General features: G+C 46.5%; 1 protein-coding gene across 3 annotated transcripts in view; it reads right to left on the reverse strand.

Annotated features, from left to right (window-relative positions):
* Positions 1-382: 382 nt before the first annotated feature.
* CD151 (CD151 molecule (Raph blood group)) overlaps positions 383-18,940 on the reverse strand; it is a 40,512-nt gene continuing 21,954 nt past the window's right edge. For all 3 annotated transcript variants that reach the window (XM_050898026.1, XM_050898030.1, XM_050898027.1), the window contains exons 3-9: positions 16,208-16,311; positions 14,847-15,038; positions 10,034-10,108; positions 6,808-6,912; positions 5,767-5,922; positions 3,360-3,446; positions 383-2,562 (exon numbers count right to left, since the gene is read on the reverse strand). In XM_050898026.1, coding sequence (XP_050753983.1) covers positions 2,503-2,562; positions 3,360-3,446; positions 5,767-5,922; positions 6,808-6,912; positions 10,034-10,108; positions 14,847-15,038; positions 16,208-16,291 — 759 coding nt within the window. In that variant the 5' untranslated portion in view covers positions 16,292-16,311 and the 3' untranslated portion in view covers positions 383-2,502. The remainder of the gene's footprint in view (positions 2,563-3,359; positions 3,447-5,766; positions 5,923-6,807; positions 6,913-10,033; positions 10,109-14,846; positions 15,039-16,207; positions 16,312-18,940) is intronic.

Here is an 18,940-nt window from a genome sequence, read left to right on the forward strand (position 1 = left end):
CAGCCTGTGTAACAAGGCTAAGAGAGGTCACTAAGTATCCCAGTGAGCGCAGTTAGGTGTACCACAGACTCTGGAGCAGTGCTAGGTGCGCACACCTCCATGCACAGACCATGGCTGACGTGCAATACCTGGTACCCTGAGGTTCTGCGACTTCAGCTCTCAGGGTGCCACACAGAGGAGGAATCTGCAGCACCCCGCGGCAGCAGATCATAACCAGGCTGGCAAGATCAGTGACAAGCAGATTCTTCCCCAGCTTCCTTCTCAGCCTGGTCCCTCAGACCAGCTTCTTCTTGAGGAACTGGCTCCTCAGCAGCAGGATCTGAGGAATCCATATAACCCATCCGGCTCACAGTACCTCTTCAATTTTGCTATACAGAGCAAGTACAGAATCTTAAGCTTTATTTTTCTATTGGCCAGCAACTTAAACTGGGTTAAAAAAGAAAAAAAAAGCAATGAATATTATTACACAGAGAAAAAGTATAAAACAACTCAATGGACACAAGCCAACTTACTGTTCATATCTCATTCTTCCTGGCCTCTCCCAACTCTGTATAGTGTATTTGAAGGGAATGGGCGAAGGCAGCTGTGACGATATGCTTAAGAAACTTAGAAATATTGCTTCAAGCAACATGCTCAATATTTTCCTCTTAGTTAGTAGTCAATACTTGTCAGGAACTTGATTATAAAACAAGAAATAATTTAGAGATTTCTCCTTTAGATCATTATACAATAATTTAGATTTCTTTCCCCTCTTTCCTACTGCTGTGGAACCAAGGATACACCTCAGTTCCTCCACCTCTCTTTCTGCATTAGTTAAGGATTATTTCACGGGGCTGATGTTGATAGGGGAGTTTCAGATTGACCTGCTCTGAATTTTAACTTGTTACCCTTTAGCGCCAGTCCAAGATTTCTGCTCTGTGAACTAAAAACCCCACAATGCTGCAAGACCCCTTAGGGGTCTGGGTGATTTTGTTCATGTTAACTGTCTGCTGCCAAGGGACAGGGCTCAGCCAGCACCACTAAAAGGCCAGGAAAGGGAATAAATTTGTTTATAAAAGGGCTTGTCTTCACTGCTTAGAAACACCAAAACCCCACAGGCCTTTCTGCTTCATGGGTGTAACAGGCATACCAGGAAGGTGAGAACAAGACAAGAGGCACGCAAGATCCTATGAATTCAGGCTAAGACCCTGTTGGCATCACGATGGCACTAAGTGCATGGCAGTGGTGATGTCTATGTCCTGTATGTATCCAGGATCCCAATGCAGACAGAATATTTAACTAAAACCTATTCCTTTGCAGCAAACAGACAGTTAAGCCAGCACTACCAATTTACCAAGTACACTGGGGCAACTGGTTGAAGCTGACTCTCCTGACCTTCTCAGCAGTTAGCAGTAAAGTGGGCTTCCAGATCTCATTAAAGCCAGAAAACCCTCAGCTGATTAATGAGCTCTTTGGAGGCTTATAAAACATTTGTATATATTAATTTCCTGCCCAAGAGAGAAAAGCATGGAGGTTTTAATTACAAAAATCAAGCCAAGGGCATCTCTCAACATGTAAGAGATGTGAGAAGGTACTTCCACTAACGGAACAGGCCAAAGAGTAGCAAGATATACCAGCTCCACAAACAGACCAGTTCTTCACCAAACCTCAGAAGGGGATAGGTAGGAGGAAACAAAGTTTTCTCACACTGGAAACCACTCAATAAAACAGACTAGATCCAAAAGAATTAGAAAGTAGTCCATGTCTTTGCTCCAGAATCGCTAGGAGGCAAAAGGCCTCTTGTGGCTCCTAATGGCACTGCTTTGGGGGAAGCTTCAAGGAAGCAGAGGAAGGATTGCTGAGAAATCCTAAGGCACCCACATCTTGGCAACATCAGAGTCATGATAAGATTTCAACTGCACCAAGTTGTGCTCCCGATCAGCAGGGAGAGTAGCTCCTGCCCCAGGCAACCAAGCAAGCATCCTCTCAGTTGGAAAACAGCTGTGTTAGGACATTGATGCACACTTGGGAGGAGGGAGAGAAATCTTCCATGTATGAGACACCCAGCTCCGGCTCCAGCTCAGCGCAGAAACATCATCTGTACTCACAGTCAATGCCTGGTGCTGCTGAGCCACTTCTTGGAGAGCAAACCATGGTTCTTGTATAGCATCCTGATACCTTCATGTTGGCTCAGGAAAAGCCTCAAGAGAAATGGCCCTGGATAAATCTTGCTTCGTAGTTATATCAAGGGACTGTTTTGCTAAAGCTGCTAGCAGAAGATCCATAGCTCTCTTGTTTCTTGACAATGAAGAGGACCCGCTGAACTCCTGGCTGCCTTGTACACAACAAGGAGGGTGACTTTCCCCCAAAGGGGCAGGTAAGGCGGTGCATGGTTCAAGAGGCATTTCATTACAGAGCCAAGTCCTCAGGTTACAGATACTTCTGTGGTGGTAGTGGACAGTGGTCAGGTTGGCAGGCGCTAAGGGAAGTGGCAGAGGGGGAGCGACAGAGTTCCTGCAGCTATTAATATGGTTCTGGCTTTAAACTCTTGTACAAGCAGCAGGTAAAAATCATCCCAAAGATCTACAGGGTGTAAAGAGAAGAGAGAAATGCATGAAAAAACAGAATGGATGCAGTGGAGGCAGCAGCTTGCAAACTAACAGTCTGGACCCAGACTGGAGTGGCAGCTAGCTCCTGCCGGGGGATACCTGCAATAAGCAGCAGGAAAGAACATAATCTGTGCTAATACTCGTAATTAATCACCAGCAGCTTCTCTGGGGTGTAATTTGGCTACTTGCTAGAACAAAGCAGAAGATGAGGAACTCCCAGAGACATCTGCATCTGGAAGAAAAGAATATCTTGTGCCCTCTAAAATGGGAGTCGGGGGCATCCATATCCTACCCCTTTACTCATCACCCTCTCCCAAATCATTTGCAGACCCACAGTGCCGCTCTTCAATATGACACAGCTGAGGGAAAAATTCTGGATGACTTAAAATAATCCTAATGAACCAGGGTAGGAAACTCATCCAGACTCACTCTTCAGCTGCACGGGCAATCACGGCACCTCCCCACAAGAGGTCTCTCTCAGGCTGCCAAACCACCTGCCATGGCCAGCACTGCCTTTCCCACAGCCCTGGAGCAGAAGTCTCTCCCCCCTTGCCCAGCTGGCTGCAGTCCTTCACCAGAAGCAAATTTTACAGTCCGCAGAAGAGGCTTTTGCTTTGGAGCTAGTGAATGCTCGGGTCCCCGAAGTACCTAGCAACTTCTCCTTGCCAGGCAGGGAAGAGCCTAAAACATCTGATTTTTTTTCCATCCCTCAACTCTGGGGTTCCTTTAACTTCTGCCCAGAACCCCCAAAACTCCACTCAGCCCTTTTACCTGCACACAAGCGATGCTGATCCCCACTGCCCCGATAATTTTCAGATGCTCTTGAATGAAGTTTTCCAGCTTGGTAATGCAACCGCTCTGCAGGGTGAAAGGAGGGACATGGAAAATCAGCTTCATTTTAACGTCTTGTTCACTTTAATCCAATGGTTGCAACCCTTGAAAGCAACCCTATAAAAAGCAGTGTCTGTGAGCAATCTCTTCCCCCGTCATCACTGGAAAAGCTATACACAGATGATGTAAACTGCATCACGTTTTGTATTGCTCTGGACCTGCTGGCTCAGGAACCATCAAACAAACCCAAGGCGGCTGCTAGCTGGGCACAGAAATGCAGAAGAACTGGCCACATCACACACAAGGAGCATGTCATTTTTCTCCGAGATATGTGGAGAAAGGTTCCCTCACTTACTGCCTACCTAGCACATGCCTGGAGAGGGTATTTACTCCCGTCAGGCCAAAAGGCCAAGGAAATCCTGCTGAGTGGATCCAGTACCAAGAACTCTAACATGACAGGAGCCTTTTAAGAGTAAATTCCTCCCACTGCTACTTCTGACACCAATGAGTTTCAGTGTGAACCTGGAAAGCTAGGCTCTGCCTTGCAACTGCATCCTTGCCTAGCAGTGTGACCTTCCCCTCCCTGTTTCAGGCCCAAGTTTTTGTTGTCATAAGGCAAAAACAAATCAGTAAGAGCATTCTCTGTTGTCTGGGGGTTTTTTTTTGGAAGATATCCCTTTAAATAATTAAACTGTTTCATCTATTGAGTCAGGTTTTCTGTGGTAACATCAGGGGGGTTTATTGTTCAGGCTACAGCAGTGCCCCAAGTGTGCTGGGAGCCCTCCTGCCCCAGGAATTTACAGTGAACACAGACACCTACACGCACGCAGGCAGAGGGAAGGAGTGAGCATGCAGCCCTCCAGGGAGGGATGACAAAGGCCTCACTTTTCCCATGCCAGCATTAGGTTTTGGAGTCAGCCCCAGCTGTCCTGACATGAAGCAGTTACTCCTGTTCCCTGATCTGACCCTTTTCTAGGTTTTTCTTCCCCAAAGCCACTAACATCCTTTCTGAACTCTGACTAAGACCTCCTATCATAATATGCAGCATCTGACTATGGATCCAAACCTCCCCTTACAGCTTTTTCTCCTCTAGAGCTAGCCCAATACATTTGGCAGCCTACAGGGCCTCTCTTAATAATGCAGCTGGGCAGCCACCTCCAGCTTCACGCAGCACAGAGAGAGGATGGAAATTGCCAGCCCTGCCCCTCAAACGGTTGTGGGTTTCCACTCTCAGGAACATCTCATCAGCCCTTGGACTCTTTTCTGCACTTCCTCGTTGGGTCTTGCCTGGAAGGCACAAACCTTATGGGAAAGCCTTCTTCCTGAAGAGCAAAACCCAGCCAAGCAGCTGGACATAAGAGGGGCTTTGGTAGATCAGAAAGACTGGACTTCATCTCCCTATTCATTCCACAAAGATAGATGGTTGGTTTCCTTTTAGCTGTTTGAGTTGCTTGGCTTAATGCAGATGTTACTCACACTCCTCTTCCGAGTCCTGCTCAAAGCACAGGCTGTGAGAAGAAATACCTGCTCTGAAGGGGCCACCTCTTCATCCACAGCCCTCCTTAACTGTCAGGGGGACAGGAACAAGGAAAAAGCTCCAGTTGCTGCTCCCCAGGCTCAATACAGCCAGCCAAGGTGCTGGTTCCACTGATGAGAAAAAGGACTATGCTACCCCATAGAGAGTGTCACAATGAGCAAGTTAAAGCCAGGTGACAGGACTGGAGGGTGCCAAAACAAATGCAAGAACTTTTACCAGCCTTATGCAAACTGGATGAATAAATGGTCTGAGAGCTACCTGTTTACTTACTCAGCTAGTCTGGGATTCAGTCTGCTTCTTCTAGAAAAGACACAAGCCCCTCTATCTCAACTCCAGCCTTCTTTTCAGCCCAAACTGCAGCCCACTGGAACTGGCCTAATTTGTCTGCTACAGGGCCCTCTTTCTTCCCCATATGCTGTTTCTTCATGCTGTAGGTCAAATCCCACTATCTCAATCAAGGACCAGAAGTATGTCCGTTTGCACCTCACTGAGTAATTCCAATGACAGGAAGCTGTGTCAAATGTAGGGCTCGCATCCAAGTCTCTTGCCAGAACCAACAACCTCTCCTACTTCCCCCTAATCACTAGCATACTGTGTAGTAACAAATATAATTTATTATTTTTCTCTATATCTACATATAAAATAATAGCCTAGATAGCTGAACTAGAGAAATGAATTCTGCTTCCTAAGGAATCTTACTGACTTTGAAGCCTACCAACAGTTTGCAGCAATAACCCAACACCCTCACTCCCTCCCCACCTCCTTTACATACTTTGTGAAAGGCGGCTCTGAAGCCCTTGTGCTCTTTACCTCCTTGTAGATGTTGGAAGGATGGTCTCTTCGGCCACACAGGTCAGTTATCGTCTTACAGCAGCTGTCTGGGACTTTCCGTCCATTGGCCTCTGGAGATTTGATCCACAGGCTGTCAGCCCAGTCTGTGTAGTTGTTGCTCCCACAGCACTTGAACTGCATGCACACAGAGCAAAGGCTTAGCCTGCAAGCACTGCAACCTCCTTCTCCCTTCAGCCTCCCACACCAAGCCCTGGGCTTCACCCTCCTTTGCAGAGAGACTCCAGCTATCTCTCAGGCTTTTTTTTTTAGGCTACTATAATTATTAGTGACTTTTGTGTTAAGAGTCCCCAAAATGGCCATTAAATATCAGCTTCATCCATCTTTCAGCAGCTGTGACTTTTGGTTACTGCTGGGATGAACTGTAACCAGAGCGCACCTGCAGCTGCCTCAGCTCTTAACCACCAAACTGGAGAGTGTTAATGGTGATAACAGGGTAAGTTTAATTACCAGTTACTATTGCAAATGCACCTGCTATGGCAGTATGCGTATAGTAGGCCCCATGCTTTGAAAGTGCCTGTGTACAAGGGTCCTTTCTGTGGGAAACCCTGTCAGAACTGCGGCAGGCCTAACCTGAACCACCCCTGAGCCAGGCACAGCTGCAACAGCGCCAGGAAGGTTCTTCTTTCATTACATCTTGCTCTCTAGGGTACTGAGGAGTTTAATGAAAAATGTCAGCAATTTCTCCAAAGCTTTGAAGTGGGAAGTAGAAACAGCTGTCAGAATGACTTGGCAGCTCCAGTTCACTCTGGGAACAATTCAGATGTTGTTTCCCCAGTGCTACTGGGGAATTAAGAGATGACACCATGCAATTCTGCCGGTTGCATGGCCCAGGCCCTGCACCCCACTCAACCTTGTCTTGAATCAGAAGAAGCAGAACATACACTCAGCATACAGAAGAAACATCTGTATGTTGGATGTCAAGAGCCCACGATACCTTTTGTGTGTTTGATTTTAAGCTCTGCAATTGCATCAATTCTCTCTGCCTCTAGAGATACCTACCTCCTGCTGCAGTTTGTCTACTGCACTGGTAACACTCTCTTCTCCCTCCTTCCGGTACTTCTGGGTCATGGTGTTCTTCAAATTTTGCTTCAGCTCCATGCTCAGCTGAATGGAAGAGACAAGTGGGATAAAATCACAAGGCAAACTCACCCCTCAGAGTGACCCGGAGCCCTGCATATGTTTCATTGCCTTTGCTCCAAGAGGAAATCAGAGAGCCTAGTGGAAGCTACAGCTTCCTTCAAGATCATCCTCCAAGGTTGGACTTGACAGGCTTATTTCCAATCGATTACAGATCATGCCTCCATTTTAATAACTGGAAGGAGGTGCTTCAGGACCAAATTTCAGCCTGCATAACACATCACCGTATGTGGGTCCTAACCTTGAATATGTAAGATTGCCAAGACATGCCTGCATGAAAAGACAATACAAAACTATGCCTGCTTAAATATGAATATGCCTATGAGACCACATGCAGTCTTCCCCCTCTGAAGCCTGTGACAAAATACTAAAAACGAAATCACTCTGTCCAGGAGCAGGAAGAAATCAGAGTCCTGGGCATGCTGGACTGAAGCCACATAGTCTGAATAGCTCTTGTATCAGCATCAAAAATGATGCCACAGGAGGGAATTAAGTGTGTGTCGTGGTTTAACCCCAGCCAGCAACTAAGCACCATGCAGCCGCTCACCCCTCCACTCTCCCAGTGGGATGGGGAGGATCAGGAAGAAAAAGTAAAACTCATGGGTTGAGATAAGAACAGTTTAATAACTAAAGTAAAATTACATATAATACTAACTAATAATAATAAAAATATTACAATAATAATAATTGTAATGAAAAGGAATATAACAACAACAAAAAAAAAGATAAATAAAACCCAAGAAAAAGACAAGTGATGCACAATGCAATTGCTCACCACCCACTGACCGATGCCTGAGCAGTGATCCACCCCTCCCAGCCAACTCCCCCTTGTTTATATACTGGGCATGACATTCTAAGGTATGGAATACCCCTTTGGCTAGTTTGGGTCAGCTGTCCTGGCTATGCTCCCTCCCAGCTTCTTGTACACCTGCTTGCTGGCAGAGCATGGGAAACTGAAAAGTCCTTGGCTTAAGATAAGCACTACTTAGCAACAACTAAAACATCAGTGTGTTATCAACATTATTCTCACACTAAATTCAAAACCCAGCACTGTACCAGCTACTAAGAAGAAAATTAACTCTATCCCAGCCAAAACCAGGACAGCGTGCAATTGTAAAAGTACTGCAAGACCTTTCTTGATAACAGTGACAGAAAGACAAAGTCTGATTTTGCAAGTACAGAATTTCTGAAAGCATCATCATAAACCACTGGCATGTTCAGGTGATTGGATTCAAACATTTATTCCTGTGGAGGCTCTTTTAATCTAGCTGAATTCTTCTCATCCGTCCAGGTGACAGCCAAAAAATGCCAAAGAGCTGCATCTTTCTTTTGTCATCCTGGTTCATACAGCAACACTGCTTTAGTGCAACACCTGTGAAATTCTAAGTTTCCTATACCAATAAACAATGTCAACATGCATTTTAGATGGGGTCAATGAATGAAACTGGTGGGTAGCCTCTCTATACACCTTTTATTCGACACAGTAAGCAGTAAATGAGAGGTCAAACATCTGGTTATGCTGAACTGTGCAAAATACAGTCTGCAGTTTATTCTCCCTTTGAAACACTGTTTTTTCCAACCCCACGTGTCAAATGGGGACACCACCTACCTCACAGAGATAATAATAAGCTTCATTCATTAATATTTGAAAAATGCTTTGAGATCCTGGGCTGGGAAGCTCTAAAGAAGTGCAAAGGACTTAGTGTAATAAAAGGAAAGGAAAAGGTTCAGCAGCTGGAAGGCATCAGAGGCAAATAAAGAGGAGAGTCCATTAGCAGAATTATTACTTGGGAGAAAAGCAGTTACCTGCGGGCTCACGGGGAAGAACTGCAGCATGGAATAGAGATAACAAAAGAAACAGTTTAGACACACTTGTGCAAGCCTTAGACAACAAAGCAAGGGCTGAAATAAAAACAGTGGCAAACAGAGCAAGCAGCCTGCAACCAGGAAAGAAGGGGGATTTGTCAGCCAGAGGGCAAGGGGAAGTGCAGCTATTGATCAGAGACGCCCTCAAGTGATCTAAAGCACTCAAAGGTACAGCTCTGAATACATTGTCCCTTATTTCAACCTAAGGATCAGCTCCTCTTCATCCACTGTCATATGTGAACCTTGTGGCTTTGCATGGATGGATGGACGGACCCTGGCTTCCTGCCATGCTTGCCAGGATCTTTCCCTGTTAAATACACACACTCATACCGCCGATGCCTCCTCGCCGGAGCCAGCACGGTTCTCTGGCTCCTCGCAAACCGCCAGTGCCCATCTTAGTGAGGCAAAGCACAGAGGCCCAAAAAAAAAAAAAAAAAAAAGGAATGGCAAGGAATCCTGGCAGTGAAGCCAACAAGATGGGATGTCCAGCTGCTTTTCAGTCACTTGACAACAATCCTAATTTGCCATTTCCAATCAACTTCCAGACATGAGAGCAACTTCGCAGGCTGTTTGTGCCTTGGTGGTTAAACTTCCTTTGAAAACAAAGTGATGACTTAAGCCTCTGCTCTCTGTAACCGCAAAAAGTGCCAAGCTAGAACCGCAGCTGTTGGGAGCCTGTGGTGTTCACCAGCCGCTCAGCTGGGCTGGTTAAGTAAAGCTCTCAAAAACTTCTTGACCTGAAAGGACCTCTCAGCAGGACCATTCATTATCTTTGCCAGTTCAAAAGTACGGCAGCTAGCTTGCTGGATGCAGCAGGAACTGTTCCTATGTCCTGAATATACTAAGTGGCACTAACGTGATTTCAGTTGCTTGCACTATGCCTTGAAGGGTGTTAGGAAGAGTTCTTAGATCTATACAGCCTCAAAAATTGTCTTCTACAAAGCTCTGCAGAAAAACAGCGCACAAAGGTGAACCACAGGAAGGATCTGAGCAGCAAGGCTGAGCAGCCTCCCTAGAGTAACCACCACCACTTTGTCAAAACCAGTAAGTAATCCAAGGTCTTCTGTATGGGGAGGAGAGTGAGTACAGACACGTGGAAAGATGAACCACAACCAGACCCTAGGTCCCAAGCCTCCAAGCCCAATTCTGGCTGGAGAAATGGGATGATAACCAGCCGTTTTCTCTCCCTGGTTTGAGTCTCTAAGGACTAATGTCCACTCACCTGCTGGTAGTAGATATAGGCCAGGATGCCAGCAATGATCTCCAGGAGAAAGATGCACAGCAACAATATGAAGTACTGTAAAATAATGGGAAAAGCATTTAGAACATTAGAACAGAATGTAAGGAGATGCCAGGAGCCAGCTTTTCATTAGCTGGTAAAATGCATTACTCTCTTCATCAATGCTTTTCTGCAGCAGTGTTCAAAGGCAGGGGCTGGGATTAAGACCTCAACAGGGTAGGAAAGGAACAATCCCACAGGTTACAAAAAAAACCCCTAACCACAGGATAACTGAAGACAAGCAGCAGCAAGTGGGAGTTTAACTCACAAAGCCAGAAGGTTGTAGAGAATGGAAAAGTGCAGGCAACTGAGATAAGATCACTGGACAAAAGAAAGTGGTTGCTGGATAACCTGATGACTACACTCAATATCATAGAAAACATCTGATTCTGACATCAATACAAAAAAATTTGAAACTTTTGCTTGTTTCAATATTGTTTAGGGCATTTCACCAAGTCACCAAGGAGCAATGTATGTTATAATGATGATGCAAATAAAGCAACAAAGGGCCCATCTCACCAAGGATATAGCAGACCAGCTAAGCATAAGCATAAACCATAAATTTATGTTCCCAGTGACTTCTGCGGGGCTCAACCACAGGCTGAAGGGCACTATTGAAGCAGATTGACTTTAGCACTGATTCACACTCAGGACTGTAACTATGTTCTGCTGAACTAGGATCTAGAGGTAAAAGCTCAGTATCTCAAAACCAAAGTGAGAAGAGCTCTTAGAAGACTAAGAGGAGAACATGACTATTTCTTAAAAGGGCTCAATGGCAGTGAAATGGAAAGGGATGTGCCCTGCTTACCACAAGGAGAATCAAATGGACAGTACAGAAAATTGTTTGGGAGCACTGTTCCTATACACAAACAGGAAGGGAAGCCAAACCTATGAGGAGGAACATGTGTACTAGATTAAAAGGACTGGTTAGGCCTGAAGACAGAGGGTGATGTTGCCACTTCCTCCTTAGGGTTAAAAAGAGCTTTTCAGGGAGAACCCCTGTCCTGACACACAGCCCCTGCCTTGTTCCTGGTCAGCAATGAACAGTTTCTTTACAGATCCAGGCTGTTCTATGACTGCTATTAAATTTATCTTTCTGTAGATAAAGCTGAAGAGACACCAGTTCCAGTCTTAACAAGGACCTTATGCTAAGTCGCTGTAAGAGTTGGCCTCCCCAGGACAGAACAAAGAAAGTATCTCCCATTTTCTTTTTTACCCCTGACCTTAAGAAACGGCTGTTCCCAAGGGACGAAGCAAACTGCTCCCTACAAATGTAACTGGACATCAAACCATCTCTCCCTGGCACAAAGAAGGACAGTGAAGACCTGGACACAGCAAGCTGACCTACACAGCATGGATGCCTTTTGTTGCACAAGGATTACACTCCCACTGTGCACCCTTTTTCGCTAGGTATTTCCAAACCCATTTGCAGGAGTAAAATGGCCAGACAAACACTCAGGCTTCCTCTTTCACCCCTGTTGGGATTCAGCAGCTGCAAAGGACAGACAGCTGGGTTTTCTCTGCAGACCGGGCTTTAATCTGAGCACACAATCTCAGGCTTTCACTCCCCCAGCTCCACACTCTCCCCCGCCACCGAACACTGACCCTCTCTGCAGATGCCTGTACAAGGTACCTATTCATACCAGGGGAATGAGTCACCCAGTGGAGTGCGGGATAGCTAAAGGCTGGTCCCAACACTCACAGGAGGTTGAAAGGGGGCAAGAAAGGATTGGCATGCCTTGACACAAAGGCCGGCTTTCTTTTATTGGGACCTAGTTATGCCCTAACTGCTCTGACATCATCTCTCTGCCAAGGAGGGGGCCAGGAGGGTGGCAGGATGCTGAAGAACAACCAATGAACTGGAAAGTTTCTTTTATTTATTTTTTCCTGCTCTGTGTCATCATGTCAGAGGCATTCAGGTAGAGCTGAGCTGTGTCACCACAGCTCGACTCGTTGTGCTGGCTTACGGTGGATAGAAGCAAACATGTATCCAGCAGACCTTAAAAAACTTGAGTCACAAGGCCCTTGTAAAACCTTGTAAGGGAGGTTAGTGCATCTGCCACCCACGCATCCTACCTGTCTCTGCTGATACACTGCATCATCATCCTTCTCAGTCTCATCATTCCCTCAGAGCCACTTCCAAGTATCATGCTGACATAAGGGAGCAGCAGCTTTCACTCTGGACACACACAGAGCACAGGGCTGCTCTCCTTGCTCTTCATCAGGAGTTGCAGGGCTTTCTTACAGAGGTCTGCTCTGGGAGGAGTAGGTCAGCCCTGGCATGGAGCTGCAGGGACGTGCCCTACTCGCTTCCCAAAAGTCTGTGGAACAAGTCAGAAATGTGGGATCACCCAAAGGCCTGTAGTAGGCACATGCCTGGACCTGGGTGGGCTCTGGGCAAAATTTACTCTTACTCTGGCTCCAAGCCAGAGTCAGGGCTATCTGGTGTCTCCTCAAGATCTACAGGGTCCAGATTTCTTCCATCCAGCTTCACGTGTTTGAGTGAAGCATCAAGCTTTAGTGTGTTTTCTCTGAATAACCCAAAGAATGGTTCAACCCGTCAACAATCCAAATCGCTCTCTGGAGAGATCTTTCTACTACCTGAAGGAGAGATATATAGCAACTATACTCCTAAATCAGCAATCTCACTTCAGTGGGAGGGCTCCAGGCTGAAATGCAGCAGGAACAGAAATCATAACCGATGTGTGTTCCCTTCTCCCTATTCAAAGTAGCTAACTAGACATGGCAGTGTGAGGAGCCAAGCCTGAAGAAAGCCACCTTCTTTCTTTACATGCAAGGTCTTCTATTTGATGGGTCCTTTCCTGAGACTCCTGCTTGCATACTTTTGTGTACGAAAGTGTGCATCTTGACTGAAGTATAACATAGTAGTGGTCTGTGTGCTTGTAAAGAGCTGGACCACAGCATCATGGCCAGCCAGGCTGCAGATCCACTGCCATGCCTGCTCACGGAGCCAGAGAAACTCCACATCTGCTGCCCAAGCCTCAGCACATCACCTGGCTAAGGAGGGACATGATGAAGGCAAATAAGCAATGACATAAAAAAAGTAGCACAGCTGTGAGTGATAAGCAATGAAATACTATGAAAAGCCTTGAAGTGGGCCCATAAAACTCATAGTTAGGTAGAAAGGCAGCAAAAAAATTCACAGCTTCCTGAGTCTTCAACAGAAAAACAAACTAAAAAAACCAGATATACATTTTACAAACAGCACCCAAAGCTGTCATTAATTGATTCTTAAAAGCACCAAGGAAGCACTGGGGAGAGCGAAGAGTGCTGCTTACAGCGCTCCCTCCCATATTTACATGGGCCTCTGGTACAGAGAGAAATTGAGACAGGCTGGCACAGACCCTGGGGCACTGACTGTGAAGCTGTCAGGATTACTGTCTGAGCTCAGAGCTGGCAAAGGCCCTCAGCCAGGCTCACCCAGCCCTGGCAAGCACAGCCCTATCTCTTGTGCAGATTACTCACCAGCAACCAAAGCAGAGCACAAGCAGAAGAGACAATAGGCCTGTCAGGACTAACCACTCCAAAAGGACGTGTGGTGTAAGGAGAGAGAATGACCTTTTGTTCCCAAGAGACAATTATCAGTTTTCTGTGGCAGAATAACAAAGAAAACCCCACCGGATCCGTAGCTTCTGGCTGAGGCAAAAAGACAAAGGGAGATCTCTTTGGCATGGAGAGTAAGTGAAGCAAGGCCAAAACGGACTGCTACAGACCAGGAGCCTCATGAACAAGCATCAGCAATGCACTCACTGCGTCCTCCTCTGTGTTTTTTATTCTCCCTTCCTGGCCCTACTCTGCTTCTCACAGGGATTATAAGGCCTTCAAAGCAGTGGTACAAGCATCTGGCTTGCTCAGGACTCCTATTTCTGCTCTTATATCCAAATGAAAGAGGCGAAATGGGACAGTCAGGTGAATGAGGATTTGCAAAGGAAGGAGGTGGTGAAGAGTTGCTGAAGTATCCTTTTCTGTAACTGTGAAAGCAAAGAACCACTGATTGTTATTTCAGTCACTGCACTCACCACTGTAGCCCAGATACTAAAAGCGACTGCTGCCACACTCCAGACTGAAAGGGAGATTTGAGAGGGAGGAAGCAGAATAGAAAACCTAGGGCTAGTCAAAAACTTCAGTGTAGGTGGGTGAGCAGGGAGCTCAGGAAGTAACACAGGGAAAGGCGTAAAAGAAGCAGCAGATTATTAAAACAGTGTGTCTTTTTTTGTGGAAGCAAAACTAAAATAATTTTTTTGCAACTAAAGAAAATATTCATTGGAAATGTTCTGATTTTTGACAACCAAGTGAAAAAGCATGTTAATTTGGCTTGAACCTACTGTCATTAAAAGCCAGTTTTGTTACAGGTGTCTCATATTTTCCTCTCTCTTCCCATTTTCCAGAAGAGAATATGGGATGGGCAGGGAAGAAGGAGTAGACAAAAGCCACGAGATTTTGTTTTGAATAGTTTCAAATAGACATTCTTACACAAAGTATAGGTATTACGACTATACTTTGTACTTTTGAACCATGCAGTGGTAAGCACATTCTTTGGGTGGATGAAAGGAAATGCTCTGCCCCCTAGGACAAGGACAGCACTGCTGTTAGGAGCTAGAGGCCTTAGTGGTATTTGCTCTAGGACAAACAAATAAGGTTGGTGCAGGACACAACCAAGATGTTTCTCTCCATCCCAGCATCATTCAAGAGAAAATGGGGTGAATCCTCCCCCAAACAACCAAGAAAAACTTACCACTCTTAGCAAATTCCGACGCTCTTTGAAGGTGGCACAGCAACCAAGGATGCCAGTAACCATGACAACCACCCCAGCCACCACCAGAATATAAGCAGTTGCCGAATACGTGCTGGAGGAGAGCAGGCTGATGTAGTCACTCTTCTCAGCCAGGGTCCAGGTGCCCACTGCCATCACGGCCCCACCAGCCAGCTGGGTAGAGAGAGAAGCAAGCAAATGAAGGGCGTCTGATGCGTGAACTTCCTCACCTCCCAGAGCAAATGGACTGGGATACCAGGATGTGCCTCAGCTCCATAAGCTGAGCCAAAGATGATCTACACTAAAGGAAGGACTCCCAGAGGTCTCACTGGACCAGGAGCAGGCCCCAGTGCACTGGGAGGGGCTGGGCTTCAAGGTGGCCAGTTTAGCACCCCAGGCAGCCTGAGATGCAAGCTATCTGAAGCATCTACCTGTGCACAGCAATTCGTACTTGGACCAGAGCCTTCCCAAATGTAGCCACACTGTTATCTGGGCAAATATGAAAAAATGTCAAATTTATTGGGGTGCTACCTAGCAGCAGAGGGGAAGAAAACAGCTTTACATCAGCAAGCTTTCCACTGTTTGTCAGGGAGCAATACTACCAATAAATGACAACCATGCCCAGTATCTCCTTCCTAGACTATACATCTGGGGAGAAAGTAGTCAAGGAGCTAAACAGCCTGGCTGGCTAAACTCTACCCCTTGCAGCAAATGAACATGGAGAAGCCAACCAGACTCCTAGCAGTCCCTTCTCTCTTTGTAAGCCTTGTGTTTCTGGCGAGTTTTATGCAGCTTCTAGTAAGCTCAGACACTTCTCCTTAAAGGTCTGACCTGGACACTCCAATGCTCTGTCCCAGGCAGCAAAGGAAAAAAAAAAATCCTTTGGCATCAGTAACTTTCTGGTGGAAAGCACGACCCTAGGAAGCTCTAGCATGGATCCAGCTGCAAGAAGGCATTTGTTACCCTTGCTCTAGCTGTCCCACTCCACTGCCAGGACTCCCTCTGCCATTTCGAGAGGAGGAATGGCAAGACAGTGGAGTCCTCAGGCTCCCTGAAAAAACAAGCCAGGTGAGAAAACAAAGCATGTTTTCAGGCTTCCTGTTATCTTCTATACTTGGTAACATGACCTAGAAACAGCCAGAGACTACAGTGTCAAACCATAACTTCTGCAGCCTGGGCAGGCAAGCCCAAGGGATGGGATTTCACCCCACAGGATGAAATCTGTGTCCTACTGAAGTCAGCGCTTTTTGCCAAAGACTTCATCAAGCCCAAGATTTCTGTGCCCCTGACACCAAAACTGCAGTGCCATCTCAGTGCCTCTGAAATAGACTGAAGCTTCTTACCCAAAAAAAGAAGTTGAAGATGAAGAGCAGGTACTTGAGACAGATGGTCCCACATGTTTCCTTCTTTTCTGTATACTCACGCATCTTTCTGGCTCAGCAAATTCCTGAAAAAAAAAAATCAGAAAAGCTTGAGTCAGTCAGTCATCACCCCTTCTCCCAAAAGGCCAACGTTACTACTCTCCTCCTGCAAGAACTCACACTTCCAACCTTTTGCTGAAGTAAGCCAGTGCGCAAGCCATTGAATTGACTTCAGCAATGCTAGACAGTGCTTGCTTAGGTAAAGAGCTCTTGTATCCTTATGGGTGACCTACACAGCATGAGACCTTGCACAGTGTGAAAGGGAGGCAGATGGTACCAGCATGTAGCCCCCCTGTACTGCCTTCATCCTCCTTCTCTCTCCTCATCCTGCTGTCACTTCTGGAGACTCATTTTCCTTTAGATCAATACTTGCAGTGGAGGGATCAGAGCTACCGTTGTGCAAGCAGTCAAGCCAAAACCATGAATTGTGATCAATGTTACGGTGAGGAAACTTCAGTACAGTTCATGCTCACTTCTTCCTGTTTGAACTGAAATAAATGAAATCCCAGACCTGTTATCCACAAAATCCCAGTATCTGGCTCCTGGCTGCAGCCTGTAACTGCTGCTTCCGAAGGCGGCGACAGAAACCTCTGTCTTTGACATTTACAGAATAATCTGTCTCCAAAGAACATTCTCTCCTCACTGGCATTAGTTACAACTGCCTTAAATAGTTCCCTCTCTAAGTCTGGGGTATTTTTAATCTTTACAACTGTAACTGGGAACGTACTTGTTGTCCACTCAAATGCCCTATCCTTTTTGAACCCCAGCAATATGTTGGAGTAGTGAACTCTCTTCTCCACTCTGCTTATTTCTCATGGCTCTTGTCACTGGCCAGCTGTCTCGTAGGGCAGCTGTCCTAGCTACTAAGAGGAAGAAACATAACCATTGGCTTCAGATGATCTGACAGCATAAAACACCACTGCAGATACATAACGAATGGGAGTTCATTGTGGGTCACTTCCCAGTCCAGTGTTACAGATCTGCCACACTCTTGAGCAGGTTTCTCAGAAGTAGGTCTGCAGCAAGCGCAGCTCCATGTCATTTCACTGCCTCCTGTTGAAGCCAGAAGGTCTGAACCTCTCGAAAAAAATACTCACCACTGCCTGACCAGGCAGACAGGACAAAGGCACTGCCCAGAGCATCACTGCCAGCATCACCTGTGTGAGGCAGTTTGCAGAAGTGCAACCAAATCCACACCACCTCTCCTGCATTCAATTAAAAAAATCATCCCTTTCCTCCCCTACCAGCCAGTGGGGAACGATGCAAACATCTTGCACCCATATCAGAGCAAAATGCTTTCCTAAAGCAGCAATTTCCCTGGAAGCAGGCAGGCAAACAGCCTCTCCCCTTTTCCAGAGGCATGGAGTTCATGCTCGCTTAGATTACAAAACTTCTTCCCACAAGTGATGTGAACTTCCTCCGGGGACCCACTGCAGCTGCAATCCAGCCATACAGAACAGATGCTCGTCCACCTTGGCAAGTCCGCAGCAAAACACTTGACAGTAGAGAAAGCTAGCAATGGGTACGCACAGCAAGGCTGCACATCAAGTGGCTATCAGTTTGGGTCGGTCAGTCAGTATTATCTTTGCCACTACATTGCTAACATCTGGCTTTAGAGCCAGATGAACCAAGGCTGGGAACAGCAGCTGCCCATTCTGCAGCATAATTGTATTTTATTTGCAGGGAACTGCTTCCTTTTGCTTCATGCCAGCTCCCTGGAAAACCCCAGCCAGGCCTGTGCTTTAGAAACTAATAAATGAAGCTAAGAGGGAAGGCAAGGGTGAGAATATGCCAGCAGTCCCACCCATGCCTGTTCCCCGTCACCATTTCACAAGAAAACATTTTTCTCCAGAATAATATCTGGCAACAGCAGTTGGCAGCAGAAGGCTGTATCGCTGGCAAAGGGAGCAGCTCTGAGATGGTGGCCTATATCAAGGAGAATAACCTTTCAGAGTTATCTTCAGAAGAGATCAGAACCTCCAGCAATGCTCAGATTAATTACCACGTTGCAGCACAAAAAGGCCCGGGGCAGTGGGGAGGAATGGGTGCTGGTGGTACCGTATGCACTGAACAGACTTGTAAATTCTCAATGAGAAGACGCCCTGTGAATGCAATGTTCATGGAAGGTGACAGATTTACAGCTCCCAGAGGCTTCATTTAGCCACAGAACAGGAATGGCAGCAGCGAGGCAGGCTCCCACAGCCACACACGCCTTCACAACCCAAAACAGGTACTTCAGCCCAGACCCAAGAGATGCCTTCCAGTAACAGACTCTAAGGGCTAGCGCTTGGCTTTTTGCCCACTCCTTCTAACATCAGGGCCGCATGTAGAGGAAGATGCACAGCAGGTTTGCTGACACTGACCTTAGTTCGTATCACTGATAGCCAGGGAACGGTAACAATGCTTACTGTCCTTGGGCTGGCTCCTTGGCCCAATTCCCGTCTTGCTCCAGAGGATTTCAGGAACCTTTCGTCCTTCCCCTCAAAGTACGTCCCCCACCAAAAAAAAGCTACTACAGTTATTTCCACGTATCACCATGCAGCAGGTGCTGGGCCCTAGCGAGAGATGCTAACTTGTCGCTCCTTCTGATCTGAGAGCTCAGAAATCCCGGACTGAGCTGCATCTTGTTCTGGGTGAGGACTGGGCAGACACACA

The sequence above is a fragment of the Gymnogyps californianus genome, chromosome 5 (genome assembly GCF_018139145.2).
Source record: "Gymnogyps californianus isolate 813 chromosome 5, ASM1813914v2, whole genome shotgun sequence".
Taxonomy (NCBI): Eukaryota; Metazoa; Chordata; class Aves; order Accipitriformes; family Cathartidae; genus Gymnogyps; species Gymnogyps californianus.